Genomic DNA, 22530 nt, shown 5'->3' with positions numbered 1-22530 from the left:
ACATAACAAATAATCCTAATTTGTTTCAAAAAATTTTGTTCTCTTAACAGAGAGAAAACCAAACTCAGTCTTGCATCAGCTTACTATTAATAACAAAATTCATTTATCTAATTAAATTCGATCTAATCTTTATCTTAACAACGTACAAAACTCTTTTCTCGAAATTCATTTTTTTTTTTACAAACTTTTATCACTTTCTTTCTCCTTTTTTTCCCATCCAGAAACAACCAGCTTTAGGACAAAATTAATCCTTCTTCTATCCCTCAGCAAAAATATTTTCATTTTTTTATACCTTCTCTCACCAACAACACATATCCTACTTGCTTTTACACACTGAAATGCTTCCCTTATCATTTTTACATATTACAATTTTTAACCTTTAAAAGACCTTAACAACACCAAGAAACAAGTCATTGAACTGTTTGTTATATCAGCATTTTCTTATTGGCAAACTTAAGAACATATTCCATAACCTCTAAAAACATACATTTTTCTCATAGCACAGTTTCTCTTTAATGTGGTACAAGATGCGTGTTTAATGAACCCAAACATCATTTTTTTAATTAATTTTTATTGTAGTTGCTTTACAATGTTGTGTTAGTTTCTATTGTACAGCAAAGTGAATCAGCTATACGTATACATATATCCCCTCTTTTTTGGATTTCCTTCCCATTTAGGTCACCACAGAGCATTGAATAGAGTTCCCTGTGCTATACAGTAGGTTCTCATTAGTTATCTATTTTATACAAAGTAGTGTACATATGTCAATCCCAGTCTCCCAATTCATCCCACCCTCCCTTACCCCCTTGGTATCCATACGTTTGTTCTCTATGTCTGTGTCTCTATTTCTGCTTTGCAAATAAGTGATGAACCCAAACATCTTTTGAAGTTCTACTAATTAACCCAAGGCTGAAGTGTCAGGCAGAATGGGTTGTGTTTGCATTTCAAGGACATGATAAGAGTTAACTTCAAGCTTTCTCCTAGGCATATTTTTGTTCTCTCAGGGTCAGAATTCTGAAAACAGTATTTTTATCAAGCTAGCTTTCTCTAACTGCATATGCAAAAAGAACCAGTTTTGGAGTTTCAAAAGAGTTTCATCTTAACCAGTTTTCTCTGAAGAATACTGTTAGCTACACTGTGTTAAAAAAAAATCATCTTTCTTTTTCTTAGTCATAGGTTCATAGCTAAAATTTTTCTTACTGAATTGAACCTGAATCTCCCATTTTACAAAAGGCAATAAGAATACCAATCACACAAATGGAATACACATTCACACACCAAAAGACAGAACTGTCACAAATCCTCCAAGACGATAACCGATATGGAGTCCCAAACAAACATTTCCCCAACACAAAGGGTCCTCAACGTCAGACACACATCGGCACCAACTGGCAAAATGCCCAAATAGCACCTCGTGCTCACAATTGATCTCAACTCTCAAATGCCCAAATAGCACTTCATGTTCAAAAGAGAAGTTTGCCCAGGTGCACACTGGTAGACTTAGTCTTGGAGCTCGTCAGCTCTTTCCGATGCATGTTTCTGTTCCACCAAGGTAAGAGCCTATGCTGGCAGTCAGTGCCCAGCATGGAAGAAACAGGGAGAATCCCCAAACCAAATGGTTTCAGCACCTACTAGGAACATCCCCGCAAGTCCCCTCTCAGGATCAGCTAGCCACAAGCAGGGGGCTCATCACAACCATCCCGGCATGTCATCATGGCCGGCGGCTCTTCTCAGGAAAACCCTGGGGAGCCAGATACCGCGAGAGCATGGCCTCACGTTGGGAGCCAAAATCTGTTATGAAAAGTGGGACTAGGTGCTTGCCACTCAAAAGACAATAAAGGGCTTCCCTGGTGGCGCAGTGGTTAAGAATCCGCCTGCCAATGCAGGGGACATGGGTTCAAGCCCTGGTCCGGGAAGATTCCACATGCCGTGGAGCAACTAAGCCCGTGCGCCACAACTACTGAGCCTGCGCTCTAGAGCCCGCAAACCACAACTACTGAGCCCACGAGCCACAACTACTGAAGCCCGTGCACCTAGAGCCCGAGCTCTACAACAAGAGAAGCCACCGCGATGAGAAGCCTGCGCACCACAATGAAGAGTAGCCCCCGCTCGCCGCAACTAGAAAAAGCCCGCGCACATCAACACAGACTCAACACAGCCAAAAATAAAATAAATTAATTTTTTAAAAAGGCAATAAAGAGGCAAGGTTGGTGGAAAGGAAAGCTTGCTTTATTTTGTATTATTTATTTTGTATCTAGAACATTCTCGGTCAGCCTCTTTTATTCTCAGCCCCCACACCTCCATTCCTCTTGGGCTACTGCTTAAGTGAGGTCATTCATAGCGGTTAAATGGAGGGTCTGTTCTGTTTCATGCACTATGGCTAATTTGAGGAGGTGGGAAATATGATTGCCCTCCCTACTTTCCTGAGTTGTGAAGGTAGTGATTGAATAACTGCTTTGTGAAAACCCAGGAGGGAAAGCAGACCTAGCTGTTTGCAGGTGAGAGGGACGATGCTGGAAGGTAACTGAGCTGGGATGGTAATCAGCTACAGCTGGAGATGTCCCGCCCAGACATTTCCCATCTGATTTGATCAGCCTACCACCGTGGAGGTGTGACCCCTCTTGCAGGCTAGATGCCCTTTGGGTTTTCTTTTTCACATATTCCTGGCCAGCCTGGGCTTGTAATGAAACTCTGATACACTGTGATATTGATGTGAGTCCACAGGGTGAAGGTCCCAGCTTCTCTGGTGACCTGGCCATTCTTCTTTTCAAGGAAAGAATTATAATGCCTCTAGGGTGCCCTCATTTGTATTTTGATACCTCTCTCTGCTCAAGGTCAAGATGGATGTGTGTCTGATTTCACCATCTTCCCTCCAGATCCCAAATATAACTAAGCTTCTTCCATAGTCTATTTTAGACGTGGCAGGTTGTGGAAATTCCTTCGTTTTATGAAACATGGAGCTTACTGTCTGTTTCCATTCTTTTTACTTAAACTTCAGTGGATTCCATAGAGGTGATTTACGTAAATGTGCATTCATTTTACCACCTTTTTTTCTGAATTGTGATGGTAAATTCCTTCGTAGATTAGAGGTTGAACATGTTAAATATAAACTATGACTCTCTTTACTGACCCCCAAATTTTTCAGTATCATTATTCTTCTTAAATAGTGATGGTAACCAGCAAAAATGTTTCAATATATAGAAAGGTTTTAACCATCCCAACCCTCACCCCCTTGAGCCATCAGGAGCAGAGCCAGCGCCCCTCACCCTCTCCCCAGCATCCATTGTTTATTAAGCTGTCTGAAGAAATTCAGGTTGATGGAGCTCCCATAACTCCTTACAGACAATGCTCATATGAAACATGATGCTCTGGTTTATGGGGCTAAAGGGACCGTCCAAAGTTCTGGTTTAAAATGGTCTGCTTCCTTTCAGAGCTGGTAATCACACTGTATTTGGTGTGTGTCTATTAACTTCACCATCCAGAGGGAATCTTTAAGTGTTTATTTTCTGTACTGTGACACAGTGAACTCTATTAACCTTGAACGAATTTTGATAACACCATCAGGGGGCAGCAAAATGATTCTGCCTGAAATTACACAGTGAGAGAGTGACATTACCCATGACAGATTAAAAGCAAAACATACTTTTAAATTATTATGACTATTATTATTCCTATCAGTTGGGTTCACCCTCTGGAGCCTTGCTCTTAACATTTATAACATTACCGGCAGAGTCATTCCGTGATTGATCCACTACCTCACCTCCTGTTCACCCTGCAGTCCACAGCAGTAGCTCCTGCCTCACTCCCCCTACCCGCCTCACAGTGAAATTGATTTTGTCAGGGCCACCTGTGACCTCCCTGTTGCCAAATCCAGTGGACACTTCTCTGCCTTCACGGCAGGCACAGTCAGCCATTCTCTCTCTGAAACACCTTCTTCCTTTGGTGTCTTTCTCAGTCTCTTTGTCTGGCTTCACCTCTTCAAGTTTCAGCCTGAGTTTAAACATTTGGGGTTTCCCTGGCTTGTTTCTATGCTCTCTTATTTTCCCCTTGCTGCCCTCTCTTCCCTAGGGTGACTCATCCATTCCTATATTTATGGAGGTGTGTCTGAAGATAATTCCCAAACTTACACAGTTGGCCCAGATCCCTCCTCTGAGATGCACAAACACCTGTCAATTGTCCACATGGCAAATCCCTTTAGATGCCTCACAGTTTTCAGTAAAACATGCTTCTACTATCGTAGTCTTCCCTTGCTCCATAAACCGCTTCACTCCCCACAAAAGGTGTAAACCTGAGAATGGTTCTTGGTTCATTCTTTCCCTCCACCCCCATGTCGGATCCTTCAGCAGGTGTGCCATGCATCTGTCCACTCCTCTCCATCTCCTCTGCTCCTACCCTGGTCCAAACCTCAGCCAGCTACTTAGATGAATGCACTGCTCTCCAGGCTTCCACACATGGCCACCTAGAAGTTGGCCTTAATGTAACAGCAGGTGCTATTACAACGGAAATTGGATCCTGCTCTGTTTCTGCTCACCAGCCTCAATAACTTCCCACTGAACGTAGGATAAGATCCAAACTCCTTTCCAGGGCCTATGTCTTGTCTTCCCTCCCCTTTCCCCAACATTAAGCTCTTTTCCTCTGCTGTTCTCTCTGCCTCTTATGCTATTTTTTTTTCCTATTGGGCTAGCCCCCTCTCAACCTGTAGTCTCAACTTAAATGTCATCTCCCCAAAGAAGACTTTTGTCACCACCCAGTCTAAAGTAGGTTGCCACGTCATTCTTAGTCTAAGTGCCCTGATTATTCTGTAATAGAATGCCTTACAACTTAAAATTGTTTTACATTTTATTTAGTTTGTAATCCTTTGAATCCCCACTTTAATACATGTTTCATGAAGAGGAGGGACCATGTCCTGTTTTCTTTTTATCCCTAGCACCTGGAATAGTAAGTACTCAGTGAGTGTGAACTGAGTGAATAATTGGCAATCTAGACAACAGTGCCTGTGACCATGGAGTGGTGGCTCATAGCTATGGGCTAGAATTACTGTCTCTTTGATAGCAAACAAGTGACATATATGCCATCACTGTCCCTGCTACACCTATGGCAGACACAGCTAACTTATGACACTCTAGCCCCATTGAGCCTGCATGCATTCTCAACACATGGTGAGAATCAGAACTGGCATTGCAGTGGACCCAGAAACCATGAAATGTTGATAAGCTTTTCATATGTCGGTTGCAGAGTGATGTATCGGGAAGAGGCTAAACCAGATGTCAGATGACATTGCTAAAGACCAGACTAACCGTGTTCAACATCATTACTCATTTGGGAAATGCAAGTCAAAACCACAATGAGATGCCACTTCACACCCACTAACACTCAGTGCTCAAGCAACAAATACATATTGAGCCTTTTTGCCCAGATACTATCACAAAACTTTCTTGACATAGAAACAAGTGTGATCAAATGTTATGGGTACTGAGACCACTGGATTTCTTGCTAATCAAAATGTAAAGTACTATTTGCTTATTGTTGATTTGCTCACTTAAAATCTCTGGAAACTCTGCGAAGTAGGAATTACTGTTGCCTCTCAGAAGGCAGAGGCTCAGAAAGGTTAGAGGGATCTTTGAGAAGTGATTGAGCTTCTCCCCAGCCACTGACTCTAAACCCATCACTCTTTCCCACATGGCTGACCATTTGGGGGCCTGGTCCTTCCCAGGACATTTCAGTGCAGGTACCTGGTCTTGCATAATTCTTGGTTGATTCTGCAGTTAGCCACTATAGGTTATCCTATACAATTCTTCAGTGACCTCTCCCGTGAGGTACTATAGGGCAGTAGAATCTGAGAAGTGAGAGATGGTTCACAAGAAGGGCATTCTATTCCTCTACTGAGCCTGTGGTTCAAAACACTCCATTTGCTTGGAACAAACTTTGGAGGAATTGGTACAGTTTTATCACTAGACTCTCAGTGAGTTTTTAAATGCCATTGGCATTTGCAGTCCTGTGTATCAGGAAACAAAACTCATAAAGCTCAAGTGATCTTGTGCATTGAGTTCACAGAGCTTTTTTTGATCCCTAAAGACTTTCCTTCCTGGGTGTTTTATCCTATTTAATTCAGTGTCTTTGAAATATCAATAGAAGAAGGTCAATTGCTGAGGCTGTTCTTATATTGTTTACAGAGGTCAGAGCCGTTGGTAACTTAGCTCACCTTCTATTCCAAATCTGAGGGACTGGATAACAACATCTTCATGTCTTAAGGAAAAAAACCTCTGTCCTGTTTCCCTGTAAATATTTTGTTCAGCCAAGTATACATATACAATATTTTACCCTGTAGAATTATCAGCTGGCCTGATGTAGTCTCCCCTTCTAATGCTCAAGAAACAAATGAGTATCGGGCACCGCAGTGCAGAGCAGAAAGCCCTGTGCGTATACTGGCAGCCATGTAAGCCAGCTCAGGGGACCTGAAAGCTAAAGCTACAAACACTCTTTGAATTTTCATGGAAAGATGTTTATGATGTGTTGTTGTTAAGTGAAAAATTAGATTATAAAACCATATGTAGATTTCCCATTCTAGTAGCAGGCTGGGATGAGCTAGTGCAGCCCTTCTTTGTACTAAAAGCACCTAAAAATACTAATAAAATATAAGGTTTAATATAAGAAAGAGAAAATATTTGCCAATCATATATCTGATAAGGGACTTGTATCCAGAATATTATAAAGAACTCTTATAACGCAATGATGAAAAAGATAAATATTCTAATTTTAAAATGGGTAAAAGATTTGAATAGACTTTTCTCCAAAGACTACGTACAAATGGCTAGTAGGGAAATGCAAATCAAAAGCACAATTAGATACCACCTCAAACCCCCTAGGATGGCTATAATAAAAAAGGCAGACAATAACAAGTGTTGGTGAGTATGCAGAAAAATCAGAACCCTCATATGTTGCTGGTGGGATGTAAGATGGAGCAGCGATTTGGAAAACACTCTGGTAGTTTCTTAAAAGTTTAAACATTTAGCATTACCATATGTCCCAGTAATTCCACTCCTGGGATTGAAAAGATACGTCCACACAAAAACTTATACATGAATGTCGATAGCAGCATTATTCAAAATAGCCAAAAAAGTAGAAAGAACCCAGATGTCTATCAGTCGATGAATGGATAAATAAAATACGGTACATCTGTAAATGGACTATTACTTGGCCATAAAAAGGAATGAAATTCTGATACATGCTGTCACATGGATGAACCTTAAACACATATGGTATGATTCCATTTATATTAAATGTCCAAATTCAAAGAAATAGAAAGTAGATTAGTGGTTGGTAGAGGGTGGGAGGAGTAATCAGCAAGATGTAACACTCAGAAGCCATAGAAGAAAAGACTGACCGATTTAACTACAGAAAAATTAAACGCTTCTAAATGATGAAAGACACCAATAAGCAAAGTTGAAAAGACAAGTTCAAGATGAAAGAAAATATTTGCCACATACATCATAGATTCATCTGGGGTGAACTGCACAATCACAAAATGGATACAGAAACAAAAATTATTTTCTGTTATTCTTTGTGGGTGTGCATCTTTGAACAGGAAGAAACAACTCAAATTTGCCAAGGTAGAATAAGTTGGTTACTTCCGGTCAGTTGTATCCTGGGTAACTCAGTGTGTTTGGGGTAGATCCTTGCCTCTTAGGGTTTCTCCTTTCCTCCTCAGAGTGTAGAGAAAAGTGCATGCAGTGTTGTGTTTTACATTACTATGACCAGTTGTGTGCCCAGAACATCCACGAGCTCTTTGGAAGAAGGGGGTTAACTTTTATCCAACTCTGAGTCACCAGTGTTTAGGATTAGCCCATCACCCAGAGAATCTTTATTGACTACATTGATTTGAAAGCTTTTAAAATCCCTGGTGCTTCAGTCTCCAGGGATATTAAGGGCCAGGATTGCATTTATCATATTCCCAGCAGGGCTGTTATAAGGATTAATATTTTAACATAAATGATCTCCTGCTCCTTTAAAAAGACATTAATTAAGCTAAAGGATTTCTTTTTAATGTGCTTAGCTTTATAATAATTTGTATTTAAATCTAGTGTCTGAAATATAAGTAATAAGGTTTTGTGCTTTCTTATAGAAAATATGACATATAGAAGAACACAGAATTAATCCACCATTAGGGTTCCTCTCTGGATATTATGTCAAGCCATTGATCTTTCTGTGTTTTACAGGAAGATCCTACATGGCAGCTTGCCATATGGGAGGGCCAGGGTGGCGTGCTTTAGGGAGGGAGCCCCCTGACCTGATGTGCTGTTTCTCTTCTCCTCACCCTTTCCCCAACCTGGCTCCCCAGCGAGATGAAGCAGAAGCTGGATGAGGAAGGCAGCAAGTGCAGCATCCTCTCCAAGCACCAGAAGTTCGTGGAGCACTGCTGTATGCGCTGCTGCTCACCCTTCACCTTCCTTGTCAACACCAAACGCCGGTGTGGGGACTGTAAGTTCAACGTCTGCAAGAGCTGCTGCTCCTACCAGAAGCACGAGAAGGTGTGGATCTGCTGCGTCTGCCAGCAGGCAAGGTGAGTGGCCAAGTGCACCCTTAGGGTCTCAGCTAACTGGAGGCACCATCTTCCTTCAAACAGGTGGGGCCGACAGTGATTGATTGATCGGCATTATTTTTTAAGAAAGGGGAGGTTTACTAAGCTGTCTTCTACATTCAGTGTGTCTAATGCAGATAGAACACACCCAAACTTGTTTAATTAAAGTTAGCAGAAAGAGGATGCTGAGGAGAAGCTGGGAATTTCACTGGTTCAATCTTGTATGATGTCTTGTGGGGACATCGCCAGGAGTCTTGGGATTATTATTGTCTGAAATCAAAGAAGATGCAAAAGTTGAACTCATTTCCTGTTTTTCCATATTATTCAAGTCCATCATAAGAACCTGTCCAGGAAAGAAGTCCATGATTCATGGGGCAGGTTTTGCTTCTTGAAATTTCTCTAAGTCTCCGTTTGATAGAGAAGTATGTCTAGGTCAAAGTGTCTCAGATGTATGGCCTGTGCCCTGACAGTCTGTTACATTTTGAAGGATGCCTCAGAAGAGTTTATTTATGTAGTAACAAGCTGTGTAACCTCTCAGCATTGTACTGCCAAATTCATCATGGGAAACATTTAAGGAATAAATTGACTTGAATCAAGTATGGAAAATTTCAGATAAATAACAGATTTTAAAACGTGCCCAGTTTCTTCAAACCACCAAAAAAATTAGTTTCCAATAGATGGTTTAGACTAAATACCTGGTGTCTGGCTGGGGGATGGTGTTTGGGGTCACTTTGTGCTGCCATCCACTTTGACCATCAGCTTCTCTGCTCCTTGTGCAGTCTGAAATTCACCTTGGTTTAGAAGTGATTTACTTTAGGATATTACTCTCTGGGATATTCTTTCAGCATATTCATATGCGAGCAACTGGATTTTAAAACACTGTATATGTCAAATTACATGAAGAATACCTGTGTGCGTATTGTGTGAAATCCCAATAAAATAGTGGATAGCAGCTCTGTGAAGTTGCAGAGATGACCGCTTTTTAGACTCATGTTTCACTCCCCACTGCCTATGACATACTTTTCCTTTCCTGTGTAAATTAATCCCATTTTTGGTGCATTGGTTTAATTTCTAGCTGTTTATCCAGTAGCTACCATATGCATATGTTTTTGAGATACTGTGGAGCCATGAATAATTATAATAATAAAAATTCTTGCTCACAGAAAATTAAGGCACTAGGAATACAGGGTAGACATCCATGTGATAAAATTAACCAATTGTGTCAGAAATAAATGACTATATCAAGCACCCGGGCCTGTCTGTGGTGTGGTTCTACAGGAGGGACTCAGATTAGAATGTAGGCTTCCCTGGGGAGGACACAGGTAATGTCAAGTCACTGTAAAAATGGTGGTAGTCCAAAACTTCAGCTTTCCTCTTTCTCATCACAGTGAAAAAGGGTCTACCTGTCCTAGGGTTCTGGTTGGTTATTTATTATAGTAAAAGCATTTTAAGAATTTTAAATGAAAATTCCCTTGTAATGGTCACTGCTCTAATTATGATCAGATGGTTTGTGCTTCGTCAGTTTGTTTTCTCCGTATGTTTTGCATTAAAACATATTTCTGTTGTCAGTGTTAGTTTAAAATTTTTAGCTTTGGGAGATTAACAAACTTCAGTGAATTTATTATAGAATGAATGATGGATTACTTATTTTAGAAGTTATATAGCTAATGGGATACTACAGGATCATTCCCTTTGTCATCTTTTTATTATATAAAAATTTATCTTCTTGACCATTTATTGCATAGATTCAGTCAAACATTATAAATAAGGACTTATACTGGTTGTTTAAGATCTTCTGAGGAAACCGAACTTTCTCAGTGAGCCTAGATGCACACGTCAGTCATCATTTGGTGTCGAACTGATTCAGGAATGGCGTTCCTACTTTCCTTGGAAACAAACTGGCTTCTTAGTTCTTTGCTTCATTATAAAAATTGTTCTCTCTGATTTTGTTGTTTTGTGCTATTACCTTTAACACAGACCAGTTTGGGAGATTGTTTTCGGGGAATGAGAGAGAAAAATTATCCCTGGGACTGAAATCAAAACATATCTCCTGATTATGTCTGTGGCATTGGCTTTGGTTTTTCTGAGACAACTTAAGCCTTCATTTCTTTTCACTTGGAGTCAAATATCCTTTACTTCTACCTGATCACTTATTGCTTGGTGTTCCACACAGTCCACAGGATTCATAAATTAGGATGCTGCCCTTTTAGTATAAACTCCACAGTATGTTTTAGAGATATCCTAATGGGTTTGCAATATCCCTAAAGAAGATATGATATTAAAAAATTATCACTATGGGATGAGGACATCTACAGGTTAACAAGTATATGGGGAAATGTTGAACCTCAATAGAAAGCAAGGGAATAGAGATTTATGCTTCAAGTAGCTTTTTTCTCATGAAATTAATGTGTTTTTTTCAGCATTCTCTTCAGTGTTGGCAAGGGTAGATTGAAAAAGGCACTCTCATCCATTGCTGGCAAAGTTGAAATGGGCATAACCTTTTACCAACGTGTATCAAGAGCCATTAGCATGTTCAAGTCCTTTTACCCATTAATTTCATTTTTGAAAACCTATACCTAAAGAGACGATGGAATATTTTTAATACAAAAATAATTCTCAGTACAAAAATGAGATATACTGGATTATTTGTAATGTAAAACCCAGAAATAATCTAAATGTCCAACAATAGAACAGAGGAAGTAAGTTAGGATACATTCAACTTGACAGAATATGATGAGACATTTAAAATAATGTGTATATTGTATTAGCATGGGTAAATTCTTATATATTAAAAATTAGGTATGCAATGGTTTCTTTGAAGTGTTTTCACTTTTTTGAACAGAGAGCATTCTTCCTAGGTGTACACTTTGTGGAATATTTATGTGGCAAAGGAGCCTGAATGGCAGTGGAATTATTTGTGTTGGCAGCACTGTGTGCCAATTTCATGTAGTTCATTTTGGTTAATGAGCTCTTGAGATTTCTTTACACACCATGATGCAACAAGTCAAAGAAAGTTACTGTGTGCTTGGAAAAATCCCATCTTACCCACGGCTGTTCAGTGAAAAAGCTGTACAACTGACAAATCTCTTGACTAGATTGAAGAATTTAAGGGAAAAAAATTGAGGAATGTTGGGGGGAAGTTTCATTTGTGTACTGTGAGAGACAGTCTACCCTTCCAAATTTTAGAATAAATCTCATCTTGGGAAACATCAAAGACACACCGAGCAATATTATTCAAACCAACTGGCTTGAAGTCTTCAAAATACTGATGTCATTAAAGAAAAAGAGACTGAGGAAATGTTTAGATTAAAGAAGACTAACAAGAAACGATACCCAAGTGACATGCCTAATCCTTAATCAACTCTTGAGGTGAGGGGAAATAGCTATGAAGGACATTGGGACAATTGACACCATTTGAATATGGATAATGGTAGAATAGTATTGTATTAATTTTAAATTTCCTGAAATTGATCACTTTACATAGCTCTATAAGAGAGTGTCCTTGTTCCTGGAAATACACACTGACATACATCATGGTAAATTAAACATTTTTCACTTGTTTCCTCCATAAATGCTTACTGAGTTCAGCCTACACAGGAGGCCTGTGCTAAAACAATCAACTCTTTATTGTCCATCACTGATTTTCTGGAGAACTGTTTGTTCACGTGTTCACTTGCGATGTTTATCGTATAATTTTTTGACACGAGTTCTTGGTGTGCCTTTTGTTTGTAATGTTCCTTTTCTCCTTTCTTCCTTGAAGCCTCCTTGCATAAATTTCAGGACAGTTACTATGGGGAAGGGGACAGCCTGAAATTTTGATCTTTTTTAAATTTTTTTATTCTTTTTTTTTTTTTTTTTTTAATTCTTCTCTTTTTTTTTGGCCGCACCTAGCAGTTTGCAGGATCTCAGTGCCCCAACCAGGAACTGAACTCCAGCCACGGCAGTGAAAGTGCTAAAGCCTAACCAGAAATTTTGATCTTTTTGAAATTTCTCTGATAAGCAAAGGCACTGGTTCTCTCCTTTAGCAAGTGCCCAGGCCTACGTTAATGGCCAAGGTTAAAGAGTCAAACAGATCTCAGTACTGCTCACGGCAGCTTCCATAGTAACTGGAGATGAGTCTGTGCGTGAGCAGCTGTGAGTGAAGAGTGCTCTGCTGGAGGCTCTGAAGTCCCCGTGGGGGCCCCGTGGTTAGAGCAACAGCAGGACAGGTGTCCCAGAGGAAGGGATGCCTGAGTTGGGCTTTCATGAGGTAGGTGTTCAGCAGGGGAGGACAGGAGGCAAAGGCAGGCTGGACAAAGGAAGGGGGAGCAATGGGCAGACCGAAAAGCTCGGGCAAGGTAGGGCTGAATCTAGGCTGCGGGCGGCAGAGAGTAGATTTCCAGAAAAGAATGCTAATTAGATGCCAACACTCTCCACTTTATGGTCCTGCAAGGTGGATGGCACCCCCTGTTATAGTTGTAGACGCTGAGCTCACTGAGGCATGTTACTGTTCCAAGTAAGGGTGGGAGCAGGATCCAAACCCAAATGTTTGCCTCCAGACTGCAGGGTGTGCATTCTCAACAGGACTAAATGCCCCCCCAACCAGGCCAAACTTGGTCTTTGGAGGGAAGAGGGAATCTTGCTCTTTTTATGCATAAAGCACAGATATACATACAGTACATACACAAGCCTAGGATAAGCCTTGCGGTTAAAAATTTGAAGTTCCCTCAGAAAGGTCCACAGAACATCAATTTAAGAAATGAAAAGGATTTGATATCCCAGTATAAGAGGGGGATAGCCAGCAAAGAACATCCATTTCACTTTATAGAAACCTTACAAGATGTAAATCCTTAGAAAGGTCCTAGAGAAATAAATCTTAATTTGGAAAGGCAGTATTCAGCACGAAGACAAATAAGTTTAGCAGGAACTATTATAGAAGATGATGCTGTATCCATTTCTTTCTCTTTTTTTTTTTTTTCTGTATTCATTTCTTAAGACTACAAACAGCTCTTAAAATCAAGACCAAAATCTACTGCTGCTGGGCTTTTCTGGTGGCGCAGTGGTTGAGAATCTGCCTGCTAATGCAGGGGACACGGGTTCGAGCCCTGGTCTGGGAGGATCCCACATGCCACGGAGCAACTGGGCCCGTGAGCCACAAGTACCGAGCCTGCGCGTCTGGAGCCTGTGCTCCCCAACAAGAGAGGCCGCGATAGTGAGAGGCCCGCGCACCGCGATGAAGAGTAGCCCCCACTTGCCACAACTAGAGAAAGCCCTCGCACAGAAACGAAGACCCAACACAGCAAAAATAAATTAATTAATTAAAAAAAAAAAAAGAATAAGGTGTTAAAAAAAAAATCTACTGCTGCTAAATTTCTTGAGTTCTCATTTGAGAGCAGGAACAAGTGGCCTAAAGAAGGCAAACTGATTCAGCATCACCTGATGGGAGGGCCAACGCATTTACCATACAAATGGGCTACTTCAGCCTGGGCTGTGTAAGCTGTACTGTCAGAAGTATTCCTAGGAATCCTGCCTGAGGTGTGAATTGCTCTCAGAATCACCATAAAAGCATCAGAGAACATTATGGCCTCTGCAATTCAAAGGCAGCCCTGTCAGGGGAGTATTTATGAATTTGTTGGTAAGGAAAGAACTGAAAAGGCTTATAGTCTACACTAGTATAAGTGAAGATATGAGATAATTAAGAAAAGAGTATTTCATTTTTTTCTAAATAATTGACCCAGGGACCCCCAACTCCCCAGTCAAGTAGCTTCCAGAGCCTCATTCAAATTAAACCACACGAAGACATCTGCATTTTCTGGGACTGTGTGTCCTTCAGATGATTTGTTTAACCTCTAAAATGAGATTCTTCAAGAGACATCTAGGAATGGCCTTGTAAACTCAGGAAGTGTAATGAATTCCAAATAAGCTGAATAACTTTTGTCAGCTCTGCCTTTCAGGTACAATCATAAAGCACTAAAATTTTTTTATTGCTTCTAATCAATTTAGCTTATATCTCTAACTTTTGGGGAAATAATATACCATTCAGTAGGTAGGCTATGTCATGTCACTGTGTGTTATCAAATAGAATGAAAAAGAAGAAACTGTCAGTACACGCAACGCTATGGATGAACACCATGGATGTTAAGCCAAAGAAGACAGATACAGATGGCACATACTGTATGATTCCATTGATGTAGAGTTCTGAAATGGTCAAACTGATTTATGATGAGAGAAACCAGAATAGTGATGGCCCTTGGGAGTAAAAGGGGCTACTGAATGGGAGGGGACCCAGCAAGCCTCCTGGAGTGATTAGGATGTTCTATACATTGACTTAAGTGGTGATCTGACGTGTGTGCACATATGTAAACATTCACTGTGACACTTAAGATTAGTGCACTTTACTATAGGTAAGCAATACTGCCATAAAATAATTTTTAAAAATTTACTGGCACATTTACACTGGCTCTGCCACTTAACAGCTATGTGGCTACTGGCCAGTTGCTAAGCATCTCTGAGTGTCATTTTCCTCATCTGAAAAATGCGAATTCATGACACTGGGCTTAGAAGGTTGCTAAAGGATTAGAGAAGGATGATTTGTGCCCACCATGGTGTCTGTCCCATGGTTAGAAGGCTCTGGTGATAAGAACTTTAATTTCTTTTACTATAACGACGTGCGGCCCACAGCCCCTGGCTCTGATGGCTCCAGCTCCGATGGCACAGCTGGGAAGCCATGCCGGGTCCCTGCAGGTATGCCAGAGGATGGCACCTCCTGTGACAAGGACATCATTTCTAATCACACTCATAAAAGTATTCCAGCTACACTTTTTATTGCAGTAGAGGATTTTTTTAAGCATGAGTGGAGAAAATTAGAAGCTGCTGGATAAGGCTTGTGGGTTGTACTCCAGGGAAATAAAAACCAAATAAATTCACTGGCTGATTTTGAGGAGAAAAGGTCATTCTCTGAGAATAATGCCAGAATATGTCCTTGAAACCCTGAAAAATAAACACGCAACTTGGAAAACCAAAATAAACACACAACTTGGAAAAATAAACACACAACTTGGAAAACCAAAGACATTCAGATCCATAGCAAGGTACATAATAATTAAACTTTTAAAAACTAAAGAAAAAATTAAAAATCTTGAAAGCAGCCAGAAATAAACAATGTATTTCTTATAAGGGAAGATCAATTCAGGTGACGACAGATTTCTCAACTGAAACTACGGAGGTCAGAAAACTTAAAACTAAAAATATAAAGGGTGCAATCAAAGCAGGATGTCCACAACGACCCAGGAGGAATGGATTATGGTTCCCTAGTGAGCTGAAAAGCAAGTTAAACAGCTTGCTTTTCACTGCGTGGAGGCTGCCTTTGGAGGGATGAGACCTTTGTGGCCGTGGGGATTTCATGCCTTGGGCAGGCCCTCTCCAGCACAGGAGCGGGCTATAGCTCAACCCATAGCAGGGTCCTGCTTGCCAGGGGCTGGGACGGGAGAATGAGTTGCAGGGCCCCTCCAGAGGGTCACCAGGGCAGGTCCTGCTGCTTTGTGGGCCAGGGGCTGGGAGATGGCAGTGGGAATTGGCTCCCCTGGCCATCCAGAGGCCTGTCCCCTGGTTTACACTCAGGACCTCTGGTGTTGTGGAAAGAATGCCAGCCCCCGCTATCATACACACCTGGCTGAAACCCTGGCCTGGCCCCATACTAGCTCTCTGTTCCCAAGTCTACTATCCATCAAATAGAGCTTTTGCTGGTTTAGGGTAGTGCTGGGAGTAATTACCGAGGCAGCCCTGTGCCTACTGCAGTGGACCTCCAGTGACTGTTCTCAAAGCCAGGTTCAGAGAAGTGATGTGGACAGTTGTGGCCTCTGGGAGCCTCAATCCAGAAGGAAGAGTGTAGCAGCAAGGGAATCTCATTGTAGGCACTGAGGCCAGTTGGCTTTCAGGGCTCTAGGGTGGCACAACGGGGGCCAGCCCACACCCTGAGTCCAGGATGAAAACTGGGGGCTATTAGGGAGTTCATAAGGTGCCACAAAGCATAATCAACGAACTCCCCTCATACCACTGCTACATGGATGAAAACAGAAACACAGCGACTAGTGCTGGACATGCACAGACATGACCATGGGGAGAAGGTCCACAGGAGGGCAGCAGGGCAAGTGACCCAGTGTGGCTGTGACAGAGGGGTGATGTGGCTGAGTTGGTTTGGGTTCTGATGCTGGCCCTGCCCGCCTGTGGGCAAAGATCCAAAGCCTCGCTTTCCTCCTGGTCCAGATGAGTGTAACACAGTGCCAGCCTCACAGCGTTGTGGACAAGACTCATTGAAAGGGGTCTGCCAGGGCTCAGCCCAGCAGCCGGCCCGCAATAAGTACCAATAGATGTTAGCTATTATTATGGTTGTTATTGTTGCCATCACTGGGGAGTAAGCCAGACAAGTAGATCACAGAACTGAGAGTACAAACTGAAACATCTGCTTCAAGAAGGGAGGGTGTTGTGACATGCTAGATTTTGGTTGTGTTGCAGAGAACATTTGTCCAGCATGAATGTGTCAGGTTAAAAGGATGAGGTGAGAAAGCTGGCCTGGAGTCAGTGGTGTCCTGGTGAATTTTTGACAACCGGCTCTCCAGGGATAAAGAAGGCTTGATTTGTAGTATTTGCCAATTTCCATAGTGTAAATACTCCCACCATATACGTTTTCGAGCTATCGACGTATTATCACTGAGTTGGCGAGAGGCGCTCACAGTCAGCTCCCCGCAGCTGGAACAAGCCTGCCCAGCATAGCAGTGGCTTGAGTGGAAAAGGGTGTCTCCAAGAACAACAGGAAGAGGTCCCTGCCCTGCAAGAGCTCAGAGTCTAATATGGAAGACAGGAAAGTCCCAGCTATAACCATACGGAGATGGTATAAGTGCTGGGAGAGCACCGAGAGGCAGTGCAAAGGCCCTGAGGGGTGAGCCAGAAGACCTGAAAGCATCCCGTGTCTGAGAGCATCTTAATGCCTGAAACTCAGGTCTAGGTCATTAAGAAGGATGCAGCCAGACCTTATTAAATTGAAGAAGCATTTTTTGGTTGCATTATGTTGTTTTAACCTCTCAGCCACCCATGAGATACGTGGAGCCAGTGTTCCAATTTTGTAGCTGAAAAAAATGGATGTTTGCAGAAGTTATTACAACGTTGTCCTTTTTCATTGGGAGCCCTCAAAAGCCATCTTTGAGCTTAGTAGCTTTCCATGCAGGTTCTTAAGACTCGGAGATGCTCCTGGGCCTGAGACTGAGATGTATTCACGTAGCAGGAAAATTTTGGTCCTAGATATATTTGGAGTATGCCACAATGCTAGAAGTGGCCATTAGATTTGTCTGCAGCTCAAAAAAAATCAACCCTAACAAGGGCCCAAAACAAATAAACAAAGCTAAAAGGGGACATGAAAGTTAGAATTTTTATGAGAGTCTCAGGAATGTCATCATCATAAAGCTTTTATACATTAGTTCCAAAGAACATGCTCCTCTTTGTTGGATGTTTCTGGGCTTATTGTATTACAAGGGCCTTGGCAATGTTTATGCAGAATTGTATTTGCTTCGCTAAAAACCACTTTCTGTCAATTTCTGTTTTCTTCTCTAAAATTATATACAGGATCTTCAGGCCAAGGTGTATGTGGATGTGTGAGAGCCTGTGAGTCTGTTTCAGTGGGACAAAGTCAAGGAAGGTCACTTCTGAGACCATGTGCACCTCTAATAATAATGTAAACGTGCTTCTCTCCATCCTTTGATTTTTGACCTGGGGACAATCTCTTTCTCAAGGGTTTACTAAAAAGTGCCTCATGTGGTGTTACTGGATGCTGAAAAACACACCATGAATACTTGTTGCATTCAAAATTTCATCAAGAAAAATCAATATACTCAGCTTTATTTCTAATCAGACTGTTTTCTTGCTTGGTAAGCTTTGAGAACTTGTGCCAAATCCCTGACCTTTCTGGGCCCCTCCTGAGAGACTGACAGTCGACAGTGATTAGGGACCTTTGAGGGACATTCCTCAAAGAGCCTAGGGGCTAGCCAGTGAGGAGCTGGCCCAATGCTCAGTGCTGAAATTTGCTGATGTCATGAAGGGCGGTGATTGTGTTCAGACAGCATCGTGATCTTGGCCTTAGAGGGCAGTGTACCTCCCCAAGATGGTTGGGAAAAAGGGGAATCTGCCTTTGCTTATGACCTGTCCCCACCTGGTGTGGGGCATGAGGCTGAAGGCGGTGGAGAGAGCCCGCTCTCCTTGTAGACCAGCCAGAATTGTCCTGTCACCATTTCTGCTGGTTTCCAGTCTCCAAGAGCAAGTCAACTATGAGCATTACGGGATAAGGTTTCAAGTTTGGGAAATGAAAGCCTAACTCAGCTGACCAGCTTCATTCATTTTAACTCACCATCTGTCAAACCTGCTGGCTTATGCACTTCCCTGCCTACAGCCATTTCAGAGATGCCCTTCAGAAACAAAAGGCCACAAGGTGACATCTTATGTGGCACAGGTACCTATGACTTTCATTTCTCAGTGGCAGGGTTCCACCTCCATTGGTGTAGGCTTCCTGTCTGATGTCTGTGGAGGACGTGCCGTGTTGAGTTGCATTCTAGCGTGGTGGGTCTGTGGAGGCTTAAGGAGGTGCCACACAAATGCTCAGACACTCGGGTGGAGCAGAGGTGAGCCTTCAGGAAGCAGTGAAGAGGATTCATCTTCTTCCTTTTGGTTGTGGTTTCCCAGGCGTGAACTTCAGGTAAGCTAGTGTGCTCCCAAGTAAGCTGGTACACATTGCACCTCCCCCAGGGAACGGGTGGTTCTTAGTAGGAGCTGATCCAGCCAAAGTTTCTCTCTGTGTTCACCTCTCCTTTGTGGCTCTGGAGCCTTCATCCAGGTCTTGGTGAGGCCCTCTGGCCTGGTCTCCCCGGGATCTCCCCAACTGGGCCACTGAAGGGGGCTGCCACCAACGGAGAGACCAGGTTAGGGGAGGGTCTGGCTGTTAGGGTGAGACCCCAGAGTTTAGGCTTCCTGATCCAGATGCTCCATCCTCGTGAAACCTTTCCTTCTGGTGCCAGCCACTTTTTTAAATTAAAGAATATAGTGTTTCTCTGCATCCGTGGTTTTAATGGCCATGTGACAAATCAAGGACAACCCAGACCTCCCCATGTTTGATTTAAATCACTAGGAGCATATTTTAGCAGACAATCACTAAATATATTCTTAGTGAGCTTGTATTTTCTCTAAAATAGACAAGGATGGTTTAATGAGTATTAGCATCATGGCATGGGGCATTTTGCTTGTCACTTCTAATTCTCACATCTAATAACATGCTTGATCTACAAATTAGACTGCAGGATTCTTAGCGGCATCAAGGACTGAGTAGAGGAAGGGGAGTTTAAACAAGATAAAGGCTCTGTGTTAATTGTTTCTCCTCTTCCCAGAACCACCCAAAAGGAAGATTTCATGCTAACATTGGCCAGGGAAGTCTGCACCTTCCACTCTCACCCTGGTAATGGTGCCAAGGATTGAACTTGCCTGGAAAGAGATGGCATTGCAAAGAGACACATTAAGATGCATTTCAGAAGCTATAAATGGCTCATCTGAGGCTCTGTAAGCCTTGCAGTAGACTCTGTTCTTGCTGTGTCTTTTGTGCCCTGTGTGTTTAGATTCCCATTCCCCGACCTGCTTGTCTGTGCTGTTCTGAGGACGTGGCTATTACCACTGTGAGACTGCAAAGGGGGGTTTTGAAACTGCCACTAACTCTTTTGTTGTTGTTGTTGATTTATTTATTTATTTATTTTTATTGAACTATAATTGATTTACAATATTGTGTTAGTTTCAGGTGTACAGCAAAGTGATTCAGTTATATATATTTTTTCCAGATTCTTTCCCATTATAGGTTATTACAAGATACTGAATATAGTTACCTGTGCTATACATTAAGTCCTTGTTGTTTGTCTATTTTGTATATAGTGTATATATCTACTAATCCCAAACTCCTATTTTATCCTTCCCCCCTCTTTCCCCTTTGGTAACCATAAATTTGTTTTCTATGTCTGTGAGTCTGTTTCTGTATTATAAATAAGTTCACTTGTATCAGATTTTAGATTCCACATATAAGTGATAAATGATATTTGTCTTTGTCTGACTTACTTCACTTAGTATGATAATCCCTAGGTCCATCCCATCCATGTTGCTGCAAATGGAAACTGCCACTAACTCTTTTTTTTTTTGGCTGCACCATGTGGCTTGCAGGATCTTAGTTCCCTGACCAGGGATTGAAGCCCGACTCTCAGTAGTGAAAGCACCAAGTCCTAACCACTGGACCGCCAGGGAAGTCGCTGCCACTAACTCTTGATTCAGAGACCCTGCCTGGGGTCTTTGCTACCTGTCCGTGGTCAGTACCCCAAAGCCCCCAAAGATGTCCTCCCCTCCTAGATGCTCTGTACCCCTCCTGGGCTCTCTCTCTTTTTCCCCTTGATCACAGCCAGCTACCAGTAAAGGCTGTGAAAGGCATTCACCATGTGCCATATGGGGTGGGCATGTCTCCCCAAACCCCTCTCCCAGTGGAATTTTATTTACACAGGCAAGTCCTTATGGCCGCTCAGGGTATTCTACTCTGGGATGCTTTCAGCGGTGCCTGGGGCTGCCTTGGGACTGTCTTGTCACATGTGGCCCACACTAGTCATCCAGAACCCCAAGAAGGACTGGAAAAGTGAAGTGAAAGTCACAGTCCACTTCCTGAGAGGGAGGCATGTTGTCTGTGTTAACTCCCCAAATCCCCAGAAAGCCTGCAAGGCAGGAATTAGCCTCAATTTACAGGGTAGGAGATGGGCTCAGAGACCTGCTCAAAGTCATGCGGCTGACAAGGCACTGAGCCTGGACTGGGAACCCAGCTTATTTGATTTTGAAATCCAGCATCTTTCCACTGTCCCATTCCTCTTACTTGGGAGCACAGGCCACCACGGCCAGCTCCCAGAGACAACGTTATCTCAGATGCTCCCCACCCCCCGGAATTTTAGTCTGCTAATGGGCTTCATGTCTCAGGAGGTCCAGGCCCCTTGGTGCATCAGAGCTTTGTAGTCAGTGACCACGCCCACCCCTGGAATGGAGGCCTGGGCCTGGTCCCTCTGGCCCTCTGAGAGGACAGTGGAAGCAAGTCTGTGGTTCCCCACCAGCAGCTCCTGCCCAGCATGGGGATAACCCTGCACCATCACCGCTGCTGCTGCCCCTGTTCACGGCATTGCCCCAACAGAGGTGAGATGCCCTGAGCTTATCGCAGTTTGCTTCTCTCTTAATTTCTATTCTCACCTTGGCCATAACAGCATCGCAGCTGAACGCAAAACCAGTGACAACAATTTGCTTCAAACTCCTAATTATCCAGAGGGAACCCATCCATGTTTTCTTTGGCTCTTAAAATAAAGACAAAACTCAACATTCCACAAAGGCCCACAGGGTCGGTCCCACCTGCTCTCCCACCTCCCGCCTTCCTTTCCCCTCCCCGCCTTTATAATGGGGGTCTCTCTCCACCTGGAATCCTGCCCCCTGCCTCCCTCTTCACAAGTTCAAATCTTATTCTGCTTCCAGACCTCCCCTCCATGGTCACAGATTGTCATCAAGCAAGTCTGTGTTTGTTGATACTCCTCTCCCACCCCTGTCCCTCCCTGTCCCACTCACTCATGGTCCAGGCTCTTGTTCTGATGCTTACCCCACTGGAGTATAAGCTCCCTCTCTGTTTTACATACCATATTGTTCACAGTTTCTGGCACATAACAGGTGCTCAGCAAATATGTCTTGAGTGGCGGATTAAATGTTTAATTCTTACAACAAAACTATGAGATAAGACTCCCCCTTTTGCAGGTGAATAAATGAAGACTTGGAGAGGTTGTGTTGGCATCAAAGGCTTGGTCCTTCTGTCTCTAAAGCTGGTGTTTGTTACCCAGTGACAACCCTATGTCCTCACTCCTCCGTCCCCCACTGGCCTTCCC

General features: G+C 42.7%; 1 protein-coding gene and 1 long non-coding RNA gene across 2 annotated transcripts in view; one reads left to right on the top strand and one right to left on the bottom strand.

Moving 5' to 3' along the window:
- Positions 1-22530, bottom strand: part of LOC149748256 (uncharacterized) — a 349957-nt gene that overhangs the window by 107288 nt on the left and 220139 nt on the right. The window lies entirely within an intron of this gene.
- The window catches only part of MYRIP (myosin VIIA and Rab interacting protein), a 174186-nt gene that overhangs the window by 57024 nt on the left and 94632 nt on the right, over positions 1-22530 (top strand). The window contains exon 2 of the mRNA XM_089918170.1: positions 8339-8560. Coding sequence (XP_089774296.1) covers positions 8339-8560 — 222 coding nt within the window. The remainder of the gene's footprint in view (positions 1-8338; positions 8561-22530) is intronic.

The sequence above is a fragment of the Delphinapterus leucas genome, chromosome 10 (assembly GCF_059928025.1).
Source record: "Delphinapterus leucas isolate spDelLeu-1000000601 "Yukka" chromosome 10, BTC_Dleu_Yukka2, whole genome shotgun sequence".
NCBI lineage: Eukaryota > Metazoa > Chordata > Mammalia > Artiodactyla > Monodontidae > Delphinapterus > Delphinapterus leucas.
This window is presented reverse-complemented; position numbering and strand designations above follow the sequence as displayed.